The sequence below is a fragment of the Malus sylvestris genome, chromosome 6 (assembly GCF_916048215.2).
Source record: "Malus sylvestris chromosome 6, drMalSylv7.2, whole genome shotgun sequence".
In the NCBI taxonomy this organism is placed as follows: Eukaryota; Viridiplantae; Streptophyta; class Magnoliopsida; order Rosales; family Rosaceae; genus Malus; species Malus sylvestris.
This window is the reverse complement of record NC_062265.1, coordinates 2,101,187-2,128,904: the sequence shown is the minus strand read 5'-3', so window position 1 is coordinate 2,128,904 and position 27,718 is coordinate 2,101,187. Positions and strand designations below refer to the sequence as shown.

At 39.6% G+C, this 27,718-nt stretch overlaps 1 protein-coding gene and 2 pseudogenes across 1 annotated transcript; all 3 read left to right on the top strand.

Annotated features, from left to right (window-relative positions):
- The first annotated feature begins 391 nt into the window (after nucleotides 1-391).
- Nucleotides 392-10,024, top strand: LOC126626782 (serine/threonine-protein kinase BSK1-like; annotated as a pseudogene).
- A 5,653-nt stretch (nucleotides 10,025-15,677) lies between these two features.
- LOC126626778 (serine/threonine-protein kinase BSK1-like) lies at nucleotides 15,678-16,854 on the top strand (annotated as a pseudogene).
- A 6,825-nt stretch (nucleotides 16,855-23,679) lies between these two features.
- LOC126625940 (alcohol acyl transferase 1 allele GSa-like) lies at nucleotides 23,680-27,718 on the top strand. Its single transcript, XM_050295066.1, has 3 exons — nucleotides 23,680-24,247; nucleotides 26,382-27,264; nucleotides 27,427-27,718. Exons 1-3 carry the CDS (start codon nucleotides 23,807-23,809, stop codon nucleotides 27,441-27,443), a joined length of 1,341 nt encoding a protein of 446 aa, XP_050151023.1. The 5' UTR covers nucleotides 23,680-23,806; the 3' UTR covers nucleotides 27,444-27,718.

The window sequence follows — 27,718 nt, the reverse complement described above, 5'->3', positions numbered from 1 at the left end:
GCTTTGGGATTTTTGGGATTTTTTTCCAGCCCTAAATGGAGGTGCAATTGGAAGAGTCCAGACACTACCCTCTCGCTCACTCGGTCTCTCTCTTCCCTCTCACTCATCTCGCCCTCTCTCTCACTCTATCTCACTCTTCTCTCCCACTCCGTTAGACGAAGACAAAGACGAAGGAAGACGGCAGCCACTACACACTTATCTGCTCCTCCTCCGCTCCAACCTCCCTTAGAATTCTCGCCGTTTCTTTGATTCTGAAGGTCCCTTCACATCTATCTCTCTCAATGTTTTGCTTTTTGCTTTAATCGTTCAACATATGATAATTAGGGTTTTATTTGGTGAGTGTTACAATGACCAATACGTTCTTCCACTATTTTGGGACGAAGAAATTCTGATGGGGTCGATTGCAAAGAAGGGGTTGCAGCAGTACTTGCTTCAGCTTCAGCATCACCCAGAACGAAGGTCAAATTCTATGCCTTTCATCAAATTATCAGTCTCACTTTTATTCTGGGATATCTTGATTTCCTCTGTTTTCTATATTAAAACCCTGTTTGGATCCCGAGAAAGTTGAGGAAACCCCCAAAGATTGAATTTTTTTTTTTTTGTATGTCTAGATTGCTTTCTCATCTAGGTTTTTTCAAAGATGATGTATTTTCAGCTCGTATTCCTTAATTGTGATTAGTAGTTAATTGGTTTTTCGAGCTGAGTAATATGAGTGTAACAAGTTGTTAATTGGGATTTTTTTTGGTGATCTTCATTTCATTTGATATCCGAACAGGCAATTACAGTGGAGGTTTTGTCAATGATCAGTGACATAGTGTTGCAGAAGCTCATCGGTATTCAGAAACTTCAGATAAGACGGCTCCTTCTCAAAGTGGTAAGGTCTATTAGGATTCCATATCGACGATTTTATGAAAGTTTGTATCTGTGATCTGTGTATGTGTGCATACTGTATATGAAAGAAAGAGTGATTTTTGAAAGTAGTAAAGTTGGTTTAAACTCGTTGTTCGATCATTTGAACCTAATTTTATACTTTTGTCGAAAAAATGTCTACTAGCATTTGCTATGAAACTGAAGTGTTTGTAGATTCACTTTCTCACAGATGTTCGATTATGCATTATATTTGAGAAACCTTGTGAAACTAATTTATCTCCCACTCCGTTAGACGAAGACAAAGATGAAGGAAGACAGCAGCCACTACCCACCCATCTGCTTCTCCTCCACTCCACCCTCCGTCGGAATTCCTCTCTGTTTCCTCAATTCTGAAGGTCCCTTCACATCTCTCTCTGAATGTTTTGCTAGGTCCAGATTTCAATTTTAGTTTGTGTAATTAGATTTCAATTTTTGGAAATAGGTTGCTGTAAAATTTATGGGGTAGTAGAATTTGGTATGCTATAAAGTGTTTCTTGATATTATGAATTTCTGGAAATAGGTTGCTGTAAAATTTACAGATGTTCGTTTTGTGAATTGGGTGTATGAATGATTTGTGGGTTTTGGTTTTGCAGGAGGAAGCTTGGGGTGTGGGGAAGTTGCGGCATCGGCGGCTTGCAAATTTGATTGGGTATTGCTGTGATGGGGATGAGAGGCTGCTTGTTGCTGAGTACATGCCTACTGATACTTTGGCAAGCATTTGTTCCACTGTATGTCAAACAAAATCTATCTTTATTTACTATTCGTCTTTCGACTTCACCTAATTTATTAAGAATGCTATTTTTAGCTCAGCTTCTAAGATTTCTCAGTGACCTTTTTGTGAAGTACCTCTAAATATATAGCTTTTTAACAAGCAAATATTGAAAGGCTAAGAAGGAATGTTGTAAAGCCTTATACAAGGAGAGGACCGATGAAAATGGTGAAAGGTATAGAAAAGCGAAGCAAGAGGCGAAGAAAGCTGTCAGAGAAGCTAAGTTAGCGGCTTACGACGATATGTATAAACGACTAGATACCAAAGAAGAAGAGTTGGATATCTATAAACTAGCTAGAGCAAGGGAAAAGAAGACAAGGGACCTAAACCAAGTGAGGTGCATCAAGGATGAGGATGGAAAGGTTCTTGCTACAGAGAACGCGGTTAAAGACAGATGGAGAGGTTATTTTCATAATCTTTTCAATGAAGGACATGAAAGGAGTGCTTCTTTAGGGGAGTTGAGTAACTCAGAAGAGTGTAGAAACTACTCTTTTTATCGTCGAATCCGGAAGGAAGAAGTGGTTGTAGCTTTGAAGAAGATGAAGCATCGAAAAGCAATAGGCCCAGACAATATACCAATCGAAGTGTGGAAAGTTTTGGGAGAGACATGTATAACATGGCTCACTGACCTTTTCAATAGGATTTTGAAAATGAAGAAGATGCCAAATGAGTGGCGAACGAGCACTTTGGTGCCTATCTACAAGAATAAGGGCGACGTACAAAATTGCATGAACTATAGGGGTATTAAGTTAATGAGTCATACAATGAAGCTCTGGGAGAGAGTCATTGAGCATAGATTGAGGCAAGAGACACGGGTTTCGGACAACCAATTCGGGTTCATGCCAGGGCGCTCAACCATGGAGGCAATCTATCTCTTACGAAGATTGATGGAAAGATATAGAGATGGGAAAAAGGATTTACACATGGTCTTTATAGATTTGGAAAAAGCGTATGATAGGGTCCCAAGAGACATTCTTTGGAGGATTTTAGAGAAGAAAGGAGTACGAGTAGCATATATCCAAGCTATAAATGATATGTATGAAGGAGCAAAGACTGCCGTAAGAACCCATAAAGGACAAACCGAAAGCTTTCCCATAACTGTAGGATTACATCAAGGCTCATCCTTAAGTCCTTACCTTTTTGCGTTGGTAATGGATGAGTTAACAGGACATATTCAAGATGATATTCCTTGGTGTATGCTTTTCGCAGACGATATAGTGTTGATAGATGAAACTCAGGAAGGGGTAAATGCAAAGCTTAACCTTTGGAGAGAAGTGTTGGAATCTAAAGGTCTTCGCCTAAGCCGATCAAAGACAGAATATATGGAGTGCAAGTTCAGTGCAAATGAAGGCCAAAACGAGTTAGGGGTGAGGATCGGAGATCAAGAAATACCAAAGAGCGACCGTTTTCGTTACCTAGGATCTATCTTGCAAAAGAACGGAGAATTAGATGGAGATCTCAACCATAGAATACAAGCTGGATGGATGAAGTGGAAGAGTGCATCTGGCGTGTTATGTGACCGCCGTAAGCCACTGAAGCTCAAGGGAAAATTTTATAGGACGGCAATAAGGCCGGCGATGCTGTATGGCACAGAATGTTGGGCGGTGAAGCATCAACACGTACACAAAATGGGTGTAGCGGAGATGAGGATGCTTCGTTGGATGTGTGGGCACACGAGAAAAGATAAGATTAGGAATGAGGATATCCGGGGTAAAGTAGGAGTAGCCGAAATTGAAGGAAAGATGAGAGAAAATCGGTTACGGTGGTTTGGACATGTGCAAAGAAGGCCTATTGACGCTCCGATTAGAAGATGCGACTATGGGACAGAGGTTCAGGGCCGAAGGGGTAGAGGAAGACCTAGGAAAACTTTGGAAGAGACTCTAAGAAAAGACTTAGAGTACTTGGATCTAACGAAGGACATGACACATGACCGAGCACAATGGCGTTCTAAGATTCATATAGCCGATCCCACTCAGTGACTTGGATTTTCCAAGTCTCCAACCGAGAAGTTTTCCTCACTCGGAAAATTAGGGGAACACTACCCCAACCTACATGCTCCACTCAGAAAGCTTCAACATACAAGCTTCAACAAAAGAAAATTCAAAGAACTTAGCGAAGAAGGCTTTGGTGTATTTAACACAATACGTGGAAATGAAGGAAAGCTTATTTATTGATATCCCCGATAAGCTACAAATATGTACATATACATGAGTCAAAATAAACAAACAAGATGGAGCCTTCACAAAGGTTGCTTAGGAGAAGTCTCAGCAGTCGGTAGAGCCCCAGAAAGAGAAGGCATCGGAGGGGGATCATTCGGAGCCTCAGTACTGGACAGAACCCTAGAAGGAGGAGGCATCAGAGGTTGATCATTTGGAGCTTCATTACGCGGTACAGCCCCAGAAGACGAAGGCAATAAATGCCTTTGGAACAACCCCACAAATCTCTGATGATCAAGTAAAACCTGACCATCAATTTCCTTCATCTGGTCAAGCTTCCTCTTCATGTTTGTAGCATAGTCATGTGCGAGCCGGTGCAACTGTTTATTCTCATGCTTGAGCCCTCTAATCTCCTGTTTGAGACTCATCACTTCGGTCGCCAATGATTCAACTTGGCGGGTTCGAGCAAATAGGCGTTGGGCCATATTAGACACAGAACCTGCACACTGAACACTGAGAGCCAGCGAATCCTTAACAGCTAACTCATCAGACCGTTTGGAAAGTAGTCTGTTATCTTTGGGAGTGAGAAGGTTCCTGGCCACCACCGCAGCGGTCATATCATTCTTCATCACGGAATCCCCAACGGTAAGAGGACCAGTAGGGGAGACGAAGGATGGGCGCCATATGTTGTCTGGAGAAGGCGGGGCTGCCTCTTCAACAAGGTTCAAGTCAAAACGACGGTCGAAGGGGCCAGACATTTTCAAAGGTGTTGAAGAGAGAAGAGGTCAGATAAATCAAGATCTTAGAAGTGCAAGAATAGAGCTTCTACTGGTGGAGATTCAAGTGTGCTCTGGAACTTAATGCCAGCCCCTATAAAAAGCTGCACTCGACGGAGCTTCAGACATCGAAGAGGCGCCTGCTCAGAAATCGAAGAGGCGTTTGCTTTCTCAAAAGCTGGGCTGCTTAGAGACCACGAGGGTTGATCTCATAAATCGAAGAGGTGTTTGCTTTCTCAAAAGTTGGGCTGCTCAAAGACCACGAAAGCCGATCTTAGAAATCGAAGAGGCGCTCGCTGTCTCAAAAGCTGGGCTCCTCAGATACCACGAGGGCCGATCTCAGAAATCGAAGAGGCACCTACTTTTCCAGCCTTGTCAGCATCTGTCACACGCACACTCAGCTTTGCGGAAATTATGGGTATTCTGTCGAAGACTTCTGGGGAAGTAGAAAACACATGAATCTTACTGTCCAATCACCCACTTCCCACACGCAACAATAGCTCATGGGTACCACAGATAACTTTGCCAAAGTTCTCTGCCAAAGTTGAGGACGTGAAGCTTGCAGCTCCCACTACATCGCTCTGACCAAGAAGGGTAAAACAATAGCAAAGAAACAGCACTAACAAAGTTTAGACCCATAAATTTTGAAGGTCTAGCTACCATATTATTACCCACAAGGGTAAAGGAACAGTACCACTGCTGGATAATTGGAAAGTCCCTGTGTGTCAACCTCTGTGCCTCGTGGCAAGGTAGACTAGCAAACATGCCTAACCTTTACTCACATTCGAGAAAACACTCCCAATAAGATTGCTTGCTCCAAAATCGAAGAGGCACCGTCCTCTGAATCTCGAGAGCAAGACTCCCAACATGACTACTTTCTCAAAAATCGAAGAGAGGGTAAAGGAACAATACCATTGCTGGATAATTGGAAAGTCCCTGTGTGTCAACCTCTGTGCTTCGTGGCAAGGTAGACTAGCAAACATGCCCAACCTTTACTCACATTCGAGAAAACACTCCCAACAAGATTGCTTGCTCCAAAATCGAAGAGGCACCGCCCTCCGAATCTCGAGAGCCAGACTCCCAACATGATTACTTTCTCAAAAATCGAAGAGACACTGCTCCCGAATCTCGAGAGCCAGACCCCCAGCATGATTGCTTTCTCAAAAATCGAAGAGGCATCGTTCTCCGAATCAATCGAAGAGGCGCTCGCTTTCTCAAAAGCTGGGCTGCTCAGAGACCACGAGGGCCGATCTCAGAAATCGAAGAGGCACCTACTTTTCTAGCCTTGTCAGCACCTGTCACACGCACACTCAGCTTTGCGGAAATTATGGGCATTCTGTCGAAGACTTCTGGTGAAGTAGAAAGCACATGAATCTTACTGTTCAATCACCCACTTCCCACACGCAACAATAGCTCATGGGTACCACAGATAACTTTGCCAAAGTCTCTGCCAAAGTTGAGCACGTGAAGCTTGCAGCTCCCACTACATCGCTCTGACCAAGAAAGGTAAAAGAATAACAAAGAAACAGCACTAACAAAGTTTAGACACATAAATTTTGAAGGTCTAGCTACCATATTATTACCCACAAGGGTAAAGGAACAGTACCACTGCTGGATAATTGGAAAGTCCCTGTGTGTCAACCTCCGTGCTTCGTGGCAAGGTAGACTAGCAAACATGCCCAACCTTTACTCACATCCGAGAAAACACTCCCAACAAGATTGCTTACTCCAAAATCGAAGAGGCACCACCCTCCGAATCTCGAGAGCCAGACTCCCAACATGATTACTTTCTCAAAAATCGAAGAGACACTGCTCCCCGAATCTCGAGAGCCAGACCCCTAGCATGATTGCTTTCTCAAAAATCGAAGAAGCATCGTTCTCCGAATCTCGAGAGCCAGATACCACATACCACTTTTTCAAAGTGCTCTGACAGAGTTAAAACATGTGAAGCTGGCAGCTCCCACTACCGTGCTATGACCAAGCAGGGTAAAGGAATAACATTACTACTTGTTGTTAGGGAGACTCCTATATATGTCGACCTCCATCCCCAACGGACAGGTAGACCTGCAAAAATGCTCAACCCTTCCTCATATCTGAGAGGGCACTCCCAACGAAGCCTTTCGAAATATTCAGCTTTCTTTCCCCCCGATAATATCTCTGCAAACAAGCTATACTAGAGCAAGAATATCTCATATCATCAGGGTTAAAAGCAAGAGTATCCCATATCATGCTTTTTCCCTGTCTTTTCCTTTGGCCTTGTTTTTACCTGCAAGACAAGGAGAAAGAGAGCAATCAGTCAGCACTTGAAATCAAGCTCCCAGCCAGGAACTGACTGCCTGGAACCCCTTACCTGATTACTTACCTGGCATTGCTCTCGAGTACTCATCTTCAACATCTTATGTTTCTAGGGAAGATACCGCATCTGCTTGAGGAACAGATAGGGCAAGTGCGAAGGATACAAGGAAGCATGTGGAGACAAGCGTAACAGCACACGTGCCGATACATCCATTACTCTGTCAAAAGCAAAAGTATCCTATATCAGCAAGGTCGAACGTACTCTAGATTTGATGGACTTGTTTTGACCCTCAAATTCTTCAGTCGGCCTTATACTCTGGAGGAAACCAGAAAACCCTCCAGCTCAGTTCAAGAATAAGCCTGTGGAAAGTTACTTCTTCAAAAGCAAAAGTATCCCATATCATCTCTTCTCATTTTTCTTCTCTTTATCCTTCATGCTGCTGCAAGATGGGGAGAAGGTGAACAATCAGCCGGAGCTCTGATTACTTACCTTGTCTGTCACCTCTTTCAGCAGATCCCCTAGCTCGGCGACTTGGGGGACTCCTACTACATGGTTTGTATCGCGCTTGACCAAGCCTGAAACTACAAGTAAACTTCAAGTGAAATTGATACATTACCTTGTGCATCTCCACCAGTTAAAGATACCACCCCTGGATGGAGGAAGAGTACTTCCAGAGAAGCTGCCACATCTACCTATGAGACAGATAAGGCAAGTCAAGATGATACCACACTCCGATACTTAGAAGTTTTGTGATTACGAGATCGTTCTCCCACAATATTTCCTAATGTCACTTGTACTCTAATGTCATTTGTACTCTAATGTCATTTGTACTAAATCATTCACTTGTACTCACTAAAGGAGAGCTTGAACCTATGTACTTGTGTAAACCCTTCACAATAGAATACGAGCTGGATGGATGAAGTGTAAGAGTGCATCCGGCGTGTTGTGTGACCGTCGTAGGCCACTGAAGCTCAAGGGAAAATTTTATAGGACGGCAATAAGGCCAGCGATGTTGTATGGCACAGAATGTTGGGCGGTGAAACATCAACACGTACACAAAATGGGTGTAGCGGAGATGAGGATGCTTCGTGGGATGTGTGGGCACACGAGAAAGGATAAGATTGAGAATGAGGATATCCGAGGTAAAGTAGGAGTAGCCGAAATTGAAGGAAAGATGAGAGAAAATCGGTTCCGGTGATTTGGACATGTGCAAAGAAGGCCGACTGACGCTCCGGTTCGAAGATGTGACTACGGGACAGAGGTTCAGGGCCGAAGGGGTAGAGGAAGACCTAGGAAAACTTTGGAAGAGACTCTAAGAAAAGGCTTAGAGTACTTGGATCTAACGGAGGACATGACACAAAACCGAGCGCAATGGCGTTCTAGGATTCATATAGCCGACCCCACTTAGTGGGAAAAGGCTTTGTTGTTGTTGTTAATGCTTCAGTCATTGATCTTAGTTGGCCACTAATCTTACCTTGTAGTTTTGTTAATCCCAAATGATATTAAACATTGCCTTTCGTTTGGAAAAGTCGTGGCGAGGTGGTTTTTTACGTTTTAGTATACTCTGGTCTCTAGTGTGCCAGTACTGTGCTTGTCTTTGTACTACTAATTTATTAAGTTTTGCATAAGCAATCAATTCAATGTTTTGAGTTTTGTTCCTACAAATTGAGAATTAGTTGTTGTGTTCGTCAAAAATTAATTTTTGGGCTCTGCTTGTTTATACAGGGGAGAATCAAACCATTGAGTGGGCCATGCGTTTAAGAGTGGCTCTTTATATTGCTGAAGCTTTGGATTATTGCAGTACCGAGGGCCGCCTGTTATACCACGATTTAAATGCTTATAGGGTTCTCTTTGACTAGGTATTTGATTCTCAAATTCAATCATCTTAGTTTAAAATGTGTTTTCAGTCACTTCAGTGTTCACCACTTTTTAGGGTGATAATGTAGTATCTGAATGGACTTGTAGGATGGTGATCCTCGTCTTTCATGTTTTGGCTTGATGAAAAATAGTAGGGATGGGAAGAGTTACAACACAAATCTTGCTTACACGCCACCTAAATATTTAAGAAATGGTAATAACTTCTCTAGCCTAGATATCACCTATCCCTTTGATCATTTTTCTTGTCACTATTCTAGTTTTCCTATCTAAACGACTTCTGCTTAAGAATGCTGACTTTACTGGTTGTTTATTTACTTTGTAGGAAGGGTCACTCCAGAAAGTGTTGTTTATAGCTTTGGCACCATCCTTCTAGATCTGCTTAGTGGGAAGCACATCCCTCCAAGTCATGTAAGTGGACTGCTATAAATGTGTGGCATCCACATAAGCTTCGTTGGGCTAATTTTTGTGTGATGAAGGACCAGGTTGCGCAAAATGTTTTTTGTACTAGTGATGAAGCTGATTTTTCTGTAGTTTTTTGCTTGGGGTTTGTAGTCAGCCACATAAGCTTCAAAAACATATAAAATAGGGATGTGATATCCACACACCTTCTTTTACTTCTCTCACACCCTTTTAATTTTTGGCCGTCAGATCGGATGAATTGAAGAAGATCAAAGGACATAAATTGACAAGGGATGTGAGAGAAGTAAAAAGGAGTGTGTGGATAACACACCCCATAAAATACACGTCATTTGGACGAGTACTGAAGAACATATGGCTTCACAAACATGCCTTAGCGAATCTGTGAAATCTGGGGTTTCTGCAGAAAAATTGGAGAAAAAAAAAACGTGATTTTATGTTTAGATTTGAGAGCTCTTTTTCGTGCTATTAGAGCCAGTTTTTGGAATTTATTCCTGAAATAGAAGTTGTAGCACATAATTTGGGCTTTCTAATGGTATAAGATACGAATCAAAAGGTTGCATATCGAGTGAGATACGGTCTTGGGAAATTGGCTTTATGAAATTGAAAATATGGAATTTTTAGATTTCTTTGAGAAAGATAATCTCTAATAGTTTGAGATATTGTGTTAGTTTAAATTACTCTACTCGATTGAGTATTTTAAACGGGATATTATATCATTTTAACTGCTCCTTTTGAGACTTGAGCATGTAAATGGAAAAAAGTATTTTTTTGTAGAATATTATTTCATGAGATTAATTCTAATTACGTGATTTGATTTTCATATTATGTTGGTTATCAAATTAGAATTAGAATTACTAGGAGATTATCTCCTATTATCTCTTGAATTAATGTGGATTGATTATCTAAGTGATAATCTCCTTATTAATTATTTTAAATTGATTATCTTCTGATTAATTTATATATGATTGTCTATTCCTTATTATTTAATTACGGATAATTGCCACTAGTACTACGGTCTAATGGTATTCCTCCTCACTGATTAGTAAGAGGTTTTAGGTTCAACTCTCGCCAAAGGCGACACTCCCTCTCCTTAGTGTAGATAATACCGATTTGTTCAAAAAAAAAAAAAAATTACGGATAATTGAATATTGTTGTTGGGCTTATTATGAGCATGTCATTTAGGAAAATGATCCATATTCAAGATGTTCATCAAACATGGACTGGGGTTCATTAATTGTCACTTCTTACTTGATGTGGTGTCTAGGAAAAATCTTTAAGGAGACACTTTGGGTGTCCAAGAGGGTCGGTTTTTAAAAGCTTAGCTATGCCACCCCTCCCAGATTTTACTGGCCACACTTACAAACATGGATTAGGGTTCACTAAAGGCCTATTATATGCATGAGTACTATATGAATGTTTAAGCTTTTGCCCATAATTATTTTTTTTTTCTTGCGCACAATTGGATGTAGCATGAAAACGAAATGGAAATGTGTTTGGAAAAATGTTTGGACAAATTTTTTCAAAACTAAATATTTGTTTCCAAGATAATTAACACTGTGAACTCAACCTATAATATTGAGTGGTAATTATGAGCGACTTAGCGGATTTTTCGATCTTAATTTATAGAATAGATTCATATTTCTTAATTAAGACTTGTGAAATAAATAAGAAAAATGTGTAGTTAATATATATCAATATTTATATATTACTTTTTGTGCATAGTGATATGGCTTAAATTATCGAGAGTTGCAAAAGATATTTTTTAATGGTTAAGTAGATAAGCGTTTCTCATGTAATTAGAGCAAAAGGCTCCACCACGGGGTGAAATGTTGGCTATAATCGAACGTCTCTAATGCTCCTAGGAATTGGATACACTTTGACCCTTAAAAGAACTGAGATCTTGATGAGAATTCTCATCAAGAATTAGCTCGAAAGTTAAGGAAGTGTCCTTGGTGGCATGCTAAAAGTAGTACAATTGAAGAAGTCGAGAGAGAAGGGATAAAATTGCTCAAGCATAGTTGGTTCTATTAATGTTGAAGATAAGACATCTCACTCACATTGGTTGAGTGAGTACTACTATGATCTTAAATTTTAACTCTCTACTTAATGAAGTATACACAGTGAAAATTTGGCTCGTACTTCTTTTCTAGTTGTACTTGAAGCAATTTTGGCATATGTGGTGAGAACTTAAATGAAGATAAGACAACTTGGTTATCTAATTCTATTCCTTGAAGTACTAAGCGATTGATCCACTAGGAAATGTAAGGAGATTGTGAATGAGTTCGTATTCCTTGGTTTGGCTTAGAACATTTCTTCAACATTTCATAATTGAGCAATGTTTTTGGAATATATGTCCTTTTCGATGCACCAATATTTGAGAAGTTAAAAATACTTTATAATTTTAAGAAAAAACTATTTCTCAACTTGCATTAAATGTGTTTTTTTCTTTAAATATGGAATGCTAAAAGTCAGTTGATCAAAATGGTTAGAGATAGCTCATTACTTGACCCACTCGCTAAGTGATCAACAGTACTTTGATATTTTAGTAAGTTTTCAAAAAGTCTCATGGGAGTGCTATTCAAATCTAGCTCAAATTAGTGAGCATTAAGTAGATGCTTCCCATATTTTCCGGAAAAAAAAAATTATTTTTCCTACTAATCAAGGGCAATTATTCTTTAATTGTACACTATCATAAAGCCTTGGTTGAACAACAGCTTTATATGTACATCAAAAGAATATAGTCTATTTTACTCTTCTTGGAAAACCATGAATTTGTGAGTAGGATTCCAATCACTTGGAAAGGAATTTTAGGAAATTTTGGGCAATGTCTCACACCATTTAAGGTGGTGTAGGCGCAGCTGAACTCTTCCAATCTAGTGGGAGAAGTTTTTCGAAAGTTTGCTGCCAACAATTAGTCCGTAAAACCCTAAAGTAATTGAATGAGTGAAGCAACGACTTTGAAATTTCAATTAGCTTACACCAGTTCTCACATATGGTGAGATGGTTTTCTACGATATAGACTTAAAGGTTGACTAATTTCTTGTGACATTTAAATTGCAATAGAATTGACTATAATCTTGTTCTTCACATTGGAAAAATATTCCAATCTTTAAGCGAAGGTGGGAAACATGAAATATCTTTACCTAGTGTTGCTAAAAGATTGTAAGTTTAGTGGGAGTACAACTAATGGAAGTGTACCACTAGACTTTAAAGATTTTTCAAGAAATAGGTGCTGGGCCTAGTGGGAGTACTAATAATAGAAGGGTGCCACTAGTCTGGAAGCAATCTCAAAGCTAGAATGCTAACTTAAGTACAAAAGGTTACAAGTTTAGTGGGGGTGTAACTAAAGGAAGTGTACTATTTAACTACAAGGAATCTTCCACCTTAGGGAAGTACAACTGAAGAAAATGTACTAAACAGCAGTGGGAGTACAATTAATGCAATCGTACCCAAGGTTCGAAAAAACGATAGGTGCTAGTCAGGCAGCAGGTTAGCGCCTAACGCCTAGACGGATTTAGGTAAATTTCTTGTATATCTTGTAAATAAGTGCATATTGACTCTTACAAAAAAATTATACTTGTATGAAATCTATGGGTAAGAGATAATAAAAGAATGATAAAATGCAAAAAAAATATTCAACAAGTCTAAAATTTAAAAATACATTAAGCATATATACCATATAATCATAGTGAGGAGTATTATAGGATGACACGAGAACAAAATATACTTGGGAAAAAGAATGAAAAAGAATCACAAAACAACCGCCATGAATAATTGAACTCGTGACCTGGAAACTGATGAAGATGCGCTGACCAACACGTACAAGGCCACACCCATGTCAATCCTTTACAACAACTACAATATAAGCTAGTGTAGCAGCATCATTTGACATTTGAAAAACCCTAGCAGCTACACCCACTCTCATTTCAGCTTTTGATGACCTCGAGCCCAGAGCCCAAACCCTCTATCTAATTCAGACTGTTGCTCCTCGGGTAGCACAGAGGCTTAGGATGCGCACGCGTGTCGTGCATCAAGAAATTGAGCTCCCTAGGATTCCAATTGAAAGGCTACCCCTTCCCTCATTTCTGAGTAAATTGAGAAACCCTAGGTCTCTCTCTCATTTCTCTTAAAAGATGAGAGATGTCTCCCAAGAAAATCAGAAGCCTCTTTCTCTAGAAATCGAAATAAGTCTTTCATTTATCTCCACCATCCCTCACATCAACACAAACCTCAGACATGAGCTCATCTCACCTATTTCAGCCATTATGGTTTGTCGACGCACAATGGTAAAACGCATTGATTGCTTCTCTTCTCTACTCATTAATTTCTTATTTCCAACATACTACAAGTTCACAACTTAGACTTAGATAGGATTTTTTTTAATTTCAAAAAAAAAAAAACAAAAAAAAAAAAAACGCATAGACGCCTAGCACCGCATACCCCGCCTAGCCCGTCTGGGCGGCCGCCTAGAGCCCAACCGATTTTTCCAACCGATTTGCAAGAAAACGCCTCGGGTCATCACCGCCTAGGCCATTTTTTAGAACACTGATTGTACCATTGCAGTTATGTGAGAGGAACAAAGTTTTCACAAAACAATATAGGTTGTAAATATGATATAGTCAATAAATTGAGTGACTTGTGATAAAAGTCATAAAAAATGTGAATTGAAACTTATTAAAAATAAGAGTGGTCTTAGAAGGTTCATAATCCCACTTAGTAGTTGAACCAGTAAAGTGGTTGACATTTTCTCGTAGCTCCACTGAAGCATAATACAAAGGCGATGGATCATTCTGACTTTTGCTGTGTAATTTTGGCATTCTGATTCACATAAGCCATGAAAGGGTTAATGAGTTTCTGATTTGATCCTCTTAGAAGAATCATTCCAGATATTGTTAGATTTTTTTCCATTTTGATCTGTTCTATCTCAATCATGACATTTTAAATGGCTAACTGGAAACGCCATTTTACACAATACGAAAATGCCATAAAGATCGACCACACTAATACCTATAACAAAAATCTCCAACGTAGCCCACTCCAAATGCAAAAATTTTGTAACCTAAAGAGCAAAACGATCATTTTCTTGCAAGTAAACCATCACGTGGATCATACTTGTGAAGAAAGCTGGAGTAAATATCATCTCAAACTTGCATAGGACTTGGATAATGTCATGACGCAACTAATTAACGTCCGTCTTTCGCAATGTTCTTGACGTCATTTGGGAAAAAAATCTGGACAACAACATGATTGGCTTCACTACATCTTCTGGCAATAGGTGTTGAATACCCACAGGAAGTAGGCATTGCATAACCACATGGCAGTCATGGCTCTTTAGTCAAACAAAATTACCCTCGTCAACATTCACACAACGTGCCATAGTAGAAGCATACCATCAGGAAACTTTATAGACGATAAAAACTTTAAAAACTATTTTTTGTCATTCGGTTTCATGGAAAAAAAATGCAAGATCCCTTTTGGCTTTATCATTGTCCTTATTCATCCATAAACCCCTCCATATTCCAATTCGTCCAAATCAAGACGAACTTTGATCGTATTCTTTGTCTTGCCCTTGATATCTAGAATGGTGCCCACCAATGTGTCAAATATATTTTTCTCAACATGCATAACATCGAGGTTGTGTCTCAATTTTAGTTTCGACCAATACGGGAGCTCAAAAAACATAGACTTGTGCGTCGAATTCATATGTGTAGAAGGTCTAGTCCTACTCACTATGTTTGTACCATACTTAGGGCCTCCATATTTAGACCTCGTATAAATACTCAGGGAACTCAGGTGTAATTATGTAATAAATGAAGGAGCAAATATGTAATAAGTGAGGAGCCCTTATTCTATAAAAGGGCCTTCTCACCCTCACAAACCCCAAGCTCTGATCCTCACATACAGAAGCTCTCTCTCCCTCACAATCCTCTCATAAACAGAGAAATACAATATCAGTGTGGACGTAGCCTAAACATTGGAGTGAACCACGATACATCTTGTGTTCTTTACTTTCTTGCAGATTCACGGTCAGATTTATGTTGTTCCAAGACCTCCGGTTTTGTGCATCAACATTTGACGCTGTCTGTGGGAAATAACATAAAAAGCTATGTCGGTTTTCTTTCATTTTTTCATCTCACCACCGTGAAACCTCACCACTGTCCATCGTGGATTTGCAAAACCCATACAGAGACACAGACACAGAGCTCTCTTTCTCTCTTTGAAACTTCCAATTTACAGAGCTGTTTCGTCTTCCACTGTTTCCATTTCCCAAAATCTCTCTTCCATTCGCACGCTTCATCTGAAAAATTATCTTTCTTGCGGTAAGAGGAAACAAGGAGAGAAAGGTTTTGCCATTGCTGACACAGAGAGAGAGAGGGAGAACACATGCATGCAGGCAACCAAGCAAGCAAATTAGCAATGTCATTGCCATTGCCAAGGAAAAGAAAGCGGCACTGAGTCAACTCGTCCGAGTTATGGGGTGCTGCGAGTCGTCTTTTATACATGCACATCAACACCAGCACCACCACTTGGACACCTTTAGCTCCACTGCCACCACCAACCGTACTCCTCAACCGTCCAACGGTCAAGCCGATGCCGCCGGAGCATGAACAGTGCCTGGATTCTCAGAATTCTCGCTGGCTGACTTGAAAGGCACCACAAATAACTTCAGCTCTGACTTTATCGTCTCCGAGAGCCGTGAGAAAGCCCCCAATGTCGTCTACAAGGGCCGTCTCCAGAACCAAGATAACCGTCGTTGGATTGCGGTCAAGAAATTTTCTAAATTGGCCTGGATGAAGCTTGGGGCGTTAGGAAGCCGAGGCACAAAAGGCTTGCCAATTTGATAGGGCATTGTTGCGATGGCGACGAGAGGATGCAGGTGGCGGAGTACATGCCTAATGATACCCTTGCCAAACATCTCTTCCACTAGGAGAATCAAACCATTGAGTGGGGTCTGCGACTAAGAGTTGCTCTGAACATTGCTGAAGCATTGGATAACTACAGTAGTGAAGACCGCCCATTGTACCATGATTTAAATGCATGTAGGGTTCTCTTTGATGAGAATGGCGATCCTCGGCCTTCATGTTTTGGATTGATGAACAACAGCAAAGATGGAAAAAGTTACAGCACCAATCTTGCATACACACCTCCTGAATATCTAAGAAATGGAAGGGTGACTCCAGAAACTGTTACATTCAGCTTTGGGACTGTCTTTTTGGATCTGCTCAGTGGAAAACACATCCCTCCCAATCATGTAAGTATTTACCGTGCCATGCACTTGTTCTCCAATTGGTCGGTTTGGAATGGACCCATAATCTAATAGTTAATACGAGGTTTAAATGACTGGGATTCATCATCGCCATCTGGGTTCCAGTCGGCCGGTCCAAGGAGGAAGCCAGAAGCTTCTTGATCAAACGGCTGCCGTAATGGATGCCATCACGGCCATCAGTTCTCCACCCTCGAATTTCTCAGCCGTCGAGAACGTCTTGGATATCGTAAGCTCCACCGTCTCAGGCAAATTACTTACCATTAACAGCTCTGTGCTATGCGCAGGACGCTGACTGCCGCGAAGGGATTGTTCAAAAAATGAAGGGTTTGGATTTAGGTGCAGATTGTACAGGCAGGAAAAGGAAGGCACAGTTACAACCATAACAGAACAAGTTGGTGCTGGCATAGAGATCCTATCTCCTGCGAATACCATGAGCACTAGTGGAAAACAGGAAGAAGATAAGCTTTCTCAATAACAATCCTACTATTATTCCTCTTGTCTGCCATCCACCAAAAGAAAGGAAAGTAAAGAGAAAGGAATATTACCCTTAATCATTTCATCAAGCGACATATCCAAATAAGAAAGCAGAAAGTAAAAGCAGAAAGCAAAAGAAGATAAAAAGAAGCAGACATAATTGTGGTGGTGATGGCATGCAGAAAAGGGAATTATGGGCGTGACCCATTGAGCAGAGGGACATATTTATTTTTGAATGATGTGATTTATTTTTCTTATCTTTCGGAGACATCTAGTACTCCAAAATTATACATGAGCATCACTCATGTCAATCATACATAAACATTCATGAGCATCACTCATGTCAATCATACATAAACATTCATGACCATCATTCATGTCAACATTCATGAGCATCACTCATGTCAACATTCATGAGCATCACTCATGTCAACATCCATGAGCATCACTCATGTCAATCAACATAAACATTCATGAGCATGACTCATGTCAATCAGCTTCGAAAGCTTCATTTACAGAGCTCCAGCTTCGAGAGCTCCATCTTCAAAAGCTACATTTACAAAAAGCTCCAGCTTCAAAGCTTCACTTTCAAAGCTTCACCTACAAAGTTTCAGTGCATGGTATACAAAGACCGTCTCTTAACAAGCGTCACTTCAGCCCATACATGGATTGAATTTAAAGTCTCCAGCCAACAGACTCTCTTGACTGAAGACTTTGAGGACTACACCATGTACCATATATTGGGCTTCCGCAACTGGGCCTCATGAAAAATACTTGGGGGACTTAGCCCATTATTTATGTACTGAGGAGCGAGCCCTTATTCTATAAAAGGGACTCCCTCACTTTCATTAGAGAGCACCCATTATTCATGTACTGAGGAGCGAGCCTTTATTTTATAAAAGGGACTCCCTCACCTTTATTAGAGAGCATCGCCGCCAGCTGAGCAACCGCCTCACCGCGAGCATCACTTCTAACCCATCACTTATGTATAAAAGGGACTCCCTCACCATCATTAGAGAGCATCGCCACCTGCTGAGCAACCACCTCGCCGCGAGCATCAACTCTAGCACATCACTTATGTATTGAGGAGTGAGCCCTTATTCTATAAAATGGACTCCCTCACCTTCATTAGAGAACATCGCTGCCAGCTGAACAACCGCCTCACCGCGAGCATCACTCCTAACCTATCACTTATGTATTGAGAAGCGAGCCTTTATTCTATAAAATGGACTCCCTCACCATCATTAGAGAGCATCGCCGCTTGCTGAGCAACCGCCTCACCGCGAGCATCAACTCTAGCCCATCACTTATGTATTGAGGAGAGAGCCTTTATTCTATAAAAGGGACTCCCTCACCATCATTAGAGAGCATCGCCGCCCGCTGAGCAACCGCCTCGCCACGAGCATCAACTCTAGCCCATCACTTATGTACTGAGGAGTGAGCCCTTATTCTATAAAAGGGACTTCCTCACCATCATTAGAGAGCATTGCTGCCTACTGAGCAACCGTCTCGCACCGAGCATTAACTCTAGCCCATTATTTATGTATTGAGGAGCGAGCCCTTATTATATAAAAGGGACTCCCTCACCTTCAACGCCACAAGCCGAGCCAACCAAGGCAACATAAGCCACAAATAGAGCAGCTTCGCAACATGTGCTACTTCTAGTTGAGCATCATTTCAGATTGGGCACCGCTTCATATCGAGTATCAGTTTTAGACGACATCTAGTTACTTCGGCCCACACATGGACTAAATTTCAAGTCTCCAGCCAAAAGACTCTCTTGACTGAAAATTTGGGGGACTACTGTTTGTACCATACTTAGTGCCTCCGTATTTAGACCTCGTATAAATACTCAGGAGACTCAAGTGTAATTATGTAATAAATGAAGGGGCAAATATGTAATAAGTGAGGAACCCTTATTCTATAAAATGACCTCCTCAGGCTCTCATCCTCACAAATAGAGAGCTCTCTCAAACTCTCTCTTTCTCTGGGGGACTCCCCCTCACCCTTGTAACCCATACGTACAGTTAGAGAGAAATACAATCAACATCAGTGTGGACGTAGCCCAAACATTGGGGTGAACCACGATACATCTTGTGTTCTTTACTTTCTTGCAGATTCACGGTCGGATTTATGTTGTTCCAAGACCCTTCCAGTTTTGTGCATCAACACACTATTTTTTCGAATGGAGCAAAATCCAAACGGTTAAGCCATTTCAAAATCTAATCACCGAACCATTTTCTAAGTATGATGCGAGGTTTTGTTTCCCGTTGAACTCTTTATCATTTTCCCGCCACTTGTGGTCCAATGGCAACCAAATGACCAAGGTAACAAACTTTTCCAACGTGCCAACCAGATGTTACATCATCCTTGCATACAGGGCATACCATATAATCCCTAATGCTCCACCCAGAAACCATTGCATATACGGGAAAATCATTCACAATTCACAAAACTGCTATCTGCAAGGTGACCATCTTCCCAGTACACTTATCGTATGTGCGCACATCGTTTGTCCATAAATCCTTTAGCTCATTAACCAATGGCTTTAAGTAAATATCGATTAACCTGCCAGGATCCTCAGCCATCAAAAAGTCATCATCATGTATTCTTTTTTTATGCATTGCCAAGGCGAAAAATTATATGGAAATACGAAAATCAGCCAAGTGTTGTGGTGTTGGTTTAGAACCCCGAACAGATTGAATCCGTCAGTGGCAAGTCTTAATCTAACATTTCAGGGATCAGCAGCAAACTTGAGGAACATTCAATCGAACTTTTTCCATGCCTCCCCATCTGCAAGATGCCTCATCACATTGTCGTCTACCCGTTTTTCCTTATGTCATCTCATGTCGGTGGCAGTATGCGTTGACATATACAATCGCTGCAACCTAGGTTTCAAAGGCAGATAACGCATGACTTGTTGTGGGATCTTAGTCATTCTATTCTGATATGTCATTTTGAACCTCGACTTATTGCATATAGGGTATTTATCCAATGCTTTATTCTCTTTATAGAATAAAATACAATTAATTTTGCAAGCGTGAATTTTTTCATAACTCAATTTGAGACCATCAACACCTTTTGCGCGTTTCTATGGTCTTTCGACAAACAATTATCATTTGGTAGCATTCTCTTGAAAAGCCCCGAAAAGTAATCGTATGTGTCCACACCGTTTGTCCATAAATCCTTTACCTCATCAACCAATGGCCTTAAGTAAACATCGATTGACCTACCAGAATCCTCAACTATCAAAAAGTCATCATCATGTATTTTTTTTTCATGCATTTCCAAGGCAGCAAATTATATGGAAATACGAAAATCGGCCAAGTGTTGTGGTGTTGGTTTAGAACCCCGAACGGATTGAATCCATCGATGGCAAGTCTTAATCTAACATTTTGGGGATCAATAGCAAACCCGGGGAACGTTCGATCGAACTCTTTCCATGTCTCCCATCTGCAGGATGCCTCATCACATCGCTGTCTACCTATTTTTCCTTATGCCATCTCATGTCAATGGTAGTATGCGTCAACATATACAATCGCTGCAACCTAGGTTTCAAAGGTAGATAATGCACGACTTTTTGTGGGATCTTAGTCATTCTATTCTGAGATATCATTTTGAACCTCGACTTATTGCATACAGTGCATTTATCCAATGCTTTATTCTCGTTATAGAATAAAATGCAGTTGATTTTGCAAGCATGAATTTTTTTCATAACTCAATTAAAGACCATTCAACACCTTTTGGGCGTTTCTATGGTCTTTCGGCAAACAATTATCCTTTGCTAGCATTCTCTTGAAAAGCTCCAAAAAGTAATCGAAACACTAGTTCGACGTACGATACTTTATTTTTACATGCATTAGTTCCACAATGGCCTTGGGAATCGAAAAGCCCTTGCACCCCGGATATAACTCTTGGTTGGCATTTTTTAATAGTTTTTCATATTGTTCAAATTATGCATTATCCATTGTTGTAGGCACGTCATCTTTCCCTTCCTGATTAGTGTTTGTCGATGCAAATGGAAAAGTATCATTTAAAATATCCATGACTTGTTCATTAGGATCCACATTAGGTTTAACATTGCCTACTTTTGTGGCGTTTGAAGACGAAGCATTGTCTAATTGTTTCCCATAATGGTTTCAAGTACTATAGGTCTCTACCACTCCATTCCTTACTAAATGAAATCGAACATTTTCAATTGTGTCCCTTAATGTGTTGTTACACCTCCTGCAAGGACACCAGATTCTAGTTGCACCCTGGTTGTGTGTACGTGCAAAGTCAATAAAATCCTCAATTCCATCCAAGTATTTTTTTGCGCATCTATTCGGGTTCTATATCCACGTTTTATCCATAATTCCTACAATCACAATAACAGTACAACAATCACAATAACTTCATCATGATATTATCACCTTATGCCTGCAGTAAGGGCTCTATCCCATTCGGGAATGCAAAATGTCACGTAATTTACAGCTACATCAGATTAAATTTCGATGTGGAGGAATTTCGGCAGCATCTTTGTACAGTTCTTCAGATGGACAACGTAGATATGAAATACCTATGTGCCACCCAAAGAACGTATAGAGATGACACCAAAATCCCCACAATCGAAACCTAATCCTTGAACCATAAACTACGCGCCATAACTGTGCATTCCTAAACTGTTCAAATAATGAGACAATTCAAGAATTAATTGGACTGTAGTCATGCTTTCACATCCATGCGCGAAATCCAACTAATCCTCGAATGGGAAACTAAGTTTTACTACAAAAAAAACAGGTACGAAGTTAATTACAATTAACTTCGTACATCATAACACATATTTGTACGTCACGTACAAATCTAACAACATAATTTAATTAATTTTATATATTTTTTTAAAATAAAACGAAGAAAATATCTTCCAAATCGTTCTCCACCAATAGCTAATCACACACAATATCCCTATAAACAATGAATTTCATGGCGTTAATATGAATTGACATTAATAATTTTACCCTAAACAAAAAAAAAAACGCTTACCAGGCACACCAAGATAGCTCGATCAACCTAGAGAAGAAGATGGAATGAGTATTAGATGAAGAAATTGAGAGAAAATGGAAGTGACAGATGCCTAATTGAAGAAAAATGAAGGGGGAGGAGGTGCAGAGGCGGATTCTGCAGTTTCTGCCTTTGCAACTGAAGTCACATTATAAAGATTACTTTTGCATTTGCGTGACGAATATAGTGTTTGTCGCACAAGTCTAAATTTTTTTTAGATATTTTTCGTTTTCTTTATAATTAATTAATGTAAACAAGTTGCGCAACGAATACTCTGTTGGTCGCACAACATGCTTATTTTTCTTCTTTTTTTTCATTTTTTTCTGTTTTCTTTTTAACTAATGTAAATTTTTATTTTAATCTAAATAAAAAACTCAAACCTAATTAAACATTACCAAAATAATTAATAAAATTAATTTATTAACCCAAATACATATTATAACTAATGTAAATATTAATAGTCGTCCATATAACATAAATTTATTAAATAAAGTCAAACATAACGTCCAAATTTCATAAAAAAAAATTCTAATTAAAAAAAAAAAGCGCAAGTGGCCCTTTGCCATAGTGGTGGAAATGTGTTGAACCCTTACATGACGGTGTGGGTTCAAACTCTGTCAGTGGCTAATCTAACAAAATATATCGTTTGAAAAAAAAAAAACAAATAAACTTCAATCCTCCTCCTCTGGAGCATCAGCAAGGGCATCAGGAACTCCCCCACGCTCCATAGCCCGCTCCACATCGAACTTCCACTGTCGAAAATGCATCTTGAAAAGGTCATCCAGATACTTCCACTGCTTCTCATCGGTTTCATCAACTTCCGCACCAAACCCCCAATATCATACCTAAGTTCAGCGTACGCATCAGCCCTACTTTTGTCTACAAATGAGGGCAATTGCTTACGCTGGTACCTCTCTATTTGCAACACAGCTTTCCTCATTTCTTTTTCTACCACAAAATTTTGAAAGTAATAGACTATTAAAAATAAATAAATAAATTCAACCATATCAAATATAAGCCAACTAATTAAACAATAAATTTCTTTTTTACCTTTCCCTTTGCGAGAGCCTTCTCCCTCACAACTTTTCGTTGAATCAGGAACCGAATCGGCCATCGCCCTTGAAACAAAACCTTTGAAAACTAGGGTTTATATAGAATCTGTAACACTTTTCGTGACGAACCCCTTGGTTGCGCAAAATGCGTTATAAATGCGCATTAAATGGGAGCAGTTAAGGGCATCTGACCGTTTTTAGTAAAACTTTGCGCGACGAATATGTGGAAATATTCGTCGTGCAAACATTTGGCAGCAAAAAAAAAATCTTGCTTTTTCTTGCATGACGAACACATGCGTGACGAATATTTTCATTGCATACAGTTTATTTTTTTTTTTTTTTTTGTATCATGCCATTTTTGAATGACCAATCTATGTTTTCATCGCGCAAGAACCACTTAGGCGACAAAATGTTTTTCGTCGCACAAGTTGTTTTTTTCCACTAGTGTGCCTTACTCCAACCATTATACACTCAAAGAAACCATCGTATTATTGATTTTTTTTTTTTCCGTCGAAATTCAATTATTGATTTATCTCAAAGCTTCTTCACCACACAATACTACGCATGCCTTAATTATCACAAATTCACAACAATGATGATAACTTTGATAACGATAACCCCGCCGACTAAATAAATTTTATGGTACGGGGACCGGGCGGAGAATGGGTGGTCCAAAACATAAATGCTACTCCACTCAATCTCACAATATGTAGTCAAGCTTAGGCAGCTCTATTGTATATGTAGTCTCTAAAAGGGTTGACCATATGAGATGGCGGAATTGTGTAGCTCCCTCGCATTTCAGGTGAACCGGTCGGAGCCACAACTCATAAAGCCGGCAAAGCCAACTCCTCACGAAACTAAGCGGCTGTCAGATGTAGACGACCAGCAAGGCACTAGGTTTCATTTTCCACTCATATTGTCTTACAGGAATAAAGAAAATCAGGGTGATCCCGTTACGGCGATTAGGGACGCACTAAGCAAGGCATTAGTGTATTACTACCCTGTAGCTGGTAGGCTGAGGGAAGGGCCAAACAAAAAGCTTATGGTAGATTGTAATGGAGAAGGTGTCTTGTTCATAGAAGCCGATGCTGATTTCACGCTTGAGGAACTCGGAGACACCATTCGACCTCCTTGTCCTCTCTTAGATGAACTCCTTTTTAATGTCCCAGGCTCTGATGGCATTCTTGGTTGCCCTATCTTGTTAGTTCAGGTAAGAACAACAACGTGAGTTAATATATAATTTAAATAATTTTACTATACTTTTAACTTTTAATTCTTTTCCTAATTGACATTAACTTCTCTCTCTCAAAAGTTTCACTCATACTCTCTCTCTCTCTCTCTCTCTCTCTCTCTCTCTCTCTCTCTCTCTCTCTCTCTCTCTCGAATCCTAAACCATCAAAAGCATGGTTGCCATATCCAACAGATCCAATAAAAGCTTAGTATGAGAATAAAAGAGATTCAACATTTTAACAAATGTCTCACATATCCCATAAAATTTGATTTTATTCGTTTGAGGTTTAACAGGATCAGTTTATGTGACACGCATGGTGGTGCTATCCACACACCAATTTTTACCTCCCACACATCCCTTGTTAATTTTTATCATTTGATCTTCAATTCATTTTTATCATTTGAAGCTCAATGGCCGCACGTGTTCCACGCCACCTTGTTTGTGTTGTCCACATCTTACGCTTGAAAATTCGCCACACGTGAAGTGGCGTGTGAGAATGTGAGGACAAAGTCTCACATCAATGAGGAATCAAACCATGTAAGGGCTTATAAAAGGTTGGGCTACTCTCCATATTACCAATTGATTTTATGATGAAACCCCAACTTTCTTCATATAGCACCACTCTATGTGATACTTCGCAACCATATGTTTTTCTTTCCTTGACCGAGGTTGCCATTCTTGTTGGGAATTGATTTTCACACACATTTTTTAGCCCTATTACACACCTTGTTTAATTATGGGCGTTGATTTAGTTGAATTTGTTTAATCCGATGACCATAAATAAAGAAGGGAAGCTAAAAAAAAAGTATGTGAAAATTGCTTCATAGCCTTTGATTCTATTGAATTTGTTCAATCCGATGGCCATAAATAAAGAGGAGTGTATGCAAAACTAAAAAAGGTGTGTGAAATCACTTCTTTTGTTGTAATGGTCTGCATTATTGGGAATCAAGAGGACAATCAATCGAATAAGCTAACGGTAGAAGTAACTAGGTTAACCTCTGTTAAAACAATAGAAAATAAAATGAAACTAATTAAATTTAGTGGTAGATGATGTGTCATATTTTAACTCATTAGACTGTTAAAATGATCTATAGATAAAATGGAGTTTTAACGAAAAGTCTACGGTACTGTTTACTTTAACGAAAAACCATATTTTTACACTAAAAAGTCAAACCTGATACTATTCACTTTACCCTTTATTTTGTCCTTATCATTAAAACTCAAAGTTTTCAAACCCTTTTCATTAGTTTTCCTTAGATAAAATGTGTGTATATGTGCATAATAGCCAAATGTAGAAGCCTTTTTTTTCGGATGGAAAATAGCTAAATGTTGAGGTTCGAGATCCATCTCATATATTATTTGCGTTTTATATTGGTTTTAGTTTTTGCATCCTCTTTCAGTTTGTAATCGTAAAATATCAGGTTTATAGTTTGGGTAAAGGTAATGCTAGGGAGACTAAATTTATAAACTAAATGACATAGAAGTTGATGATTGGATTATTACTTAACGGTTGATAAACATATTTATTTCTATTTGTGACATATTATTTAGTTTGCAAATTTTGTTTACAAATTTAGTCTCCTTAGCATGGGTAATGTAGGAAGACTAAATTTTGGAAACTAAATGACATGAAAGTTGATGATTGAACTATTACTTTAAGTGTTGATTAATGTGCTTATTTTTATTAGTGGTACATCATTTAATTTTCAAATTTAGTCTATCTAGTATTGCTCTTATAGTTTTTGTTGTTTTCTTTTTTCGTTTTTTAGTTCAGGTCAGTCAACTTCTTTGTGAGGAAATTTTAGCAAATAAATGAACATACAAATAGAAGTATGCTAATTTGCATTACGTGTTGGCAAACATATATAATCTATCTATCAAACAAGTGTACGCAGTTTTTTTGTGTAGATAATCACGTATAAGTGTAACGTGTAGTGAAGCACATATTCAATTTTTTTTTCTTCTTTACAGTCATATGTTCATCGTTTGTTTTGTTTGGTAAAATTTTTTGATGAACATTTTAGGATATAGCATGTGGGTGCTCCTGTCAATTTAAATGAAGGGAAAGTCTAAAGATTAATTCAGAAAGTATTTGCTGCACTAAATAATGCAGGTGACTCGCCTGAAGTGTGGAGGCTTCGTATTTGCATCGCGCGTAAACCACACAATGTTTGACGCCATGGGGTTGGCCCAATTCTTGAACGCAGTTGGAGAGATGGCTCAAGGCACACTTTCACCCTCTGTCCCGCCGGTGTGGGAACGAGAGCTCTTGGATGCCCGACATTCACCACGAATTACATGCACACATTATGAATATGAGCACATAAGCAATCCAGAAAGCTCATTTCTTTTAACCAAAGACGAGGGCTCGTTGGTCCAACGATCTTTCTATTTTGGTCCACAGGAGATAAAAGCAATTAGGGAACAACTTCCGGCACACCTTTCCACTTCCTCCCGGTTTGAGCTGATAACAGCTTGTGTTTGGAAGTGTCGCACACTTTCACTGAGATTGAATCCAGAAGAGATTGTCCGCCTTTCATGCGCAGTCAATGCCCGTGGGAAGCACAACACTTTATGTCTTCCTTTGGGATACTATGGTAATGCATTTGCAATTCCAACTGTCATTTCAACGGTGGGACTTTTATGTGAAAATCCGTTGGGATATGCCGTGGAGTTGGTGAAGAAATCGAAATCTAGAATGAGTGAAGAGTACATGAAATCATTGGCAGACCTTTTCGTAATAAGAGGACGACCTCCACTTCCAATGGCATGGAATGTCCTTATAGTTTCTGATAATACGCGTACTGGTTTTGGGGAGGTAAACTTCGGCTGGGGAAAGCCAATATTTGCCGGAATCGCCAAGTCTGTCAATCTAATTACCTTCTATGTTCAGGACAACAGCCTAAAAGAGGAATATGGAGTTGTAGTACCGATATGTTTGCCCTTTTCGTGCATGGAGGCGTTTGAGAAAGAGTTCAAGAGGATGACCTTGGAACCTGTCCTGAGGAAATAAATGGAGGCGTTTAAGGAGTCCAAGAGGATGACTTTAATCTTTGGAGCCTGTCCTGGAGGAAGTAAATAAGTTGTAGTACCGATATGTTTGCCCTTCTCGTGCATGGAGGCGTTTGAGAAAGAGTTCAAGAGCATGACCTTGGAACCTGTCCTGAGGAAATAAATGGAGGCGTTTAAGGAGTCCAAGAGGATGACTTTAATCTTTGGAGCCTGTCCTGGAGGAAGTAAATAAATAAGATGCAAAGGCTTATGTGTGATTTTCCTTTTATATGAGTGTGTAAATAATCGTTGGTTGGAGATAAAGGTTGAGAGACATGATGTTGGAAAGTTAGTTTTTTCGTTTATTATTACTTTATGGGTTTTCTTGTTCGGCAAGAACTAGAATTTCATGTGAAGGATTTGGGTTTGCTTTGATTTAACGATATTACCGTCATTAAA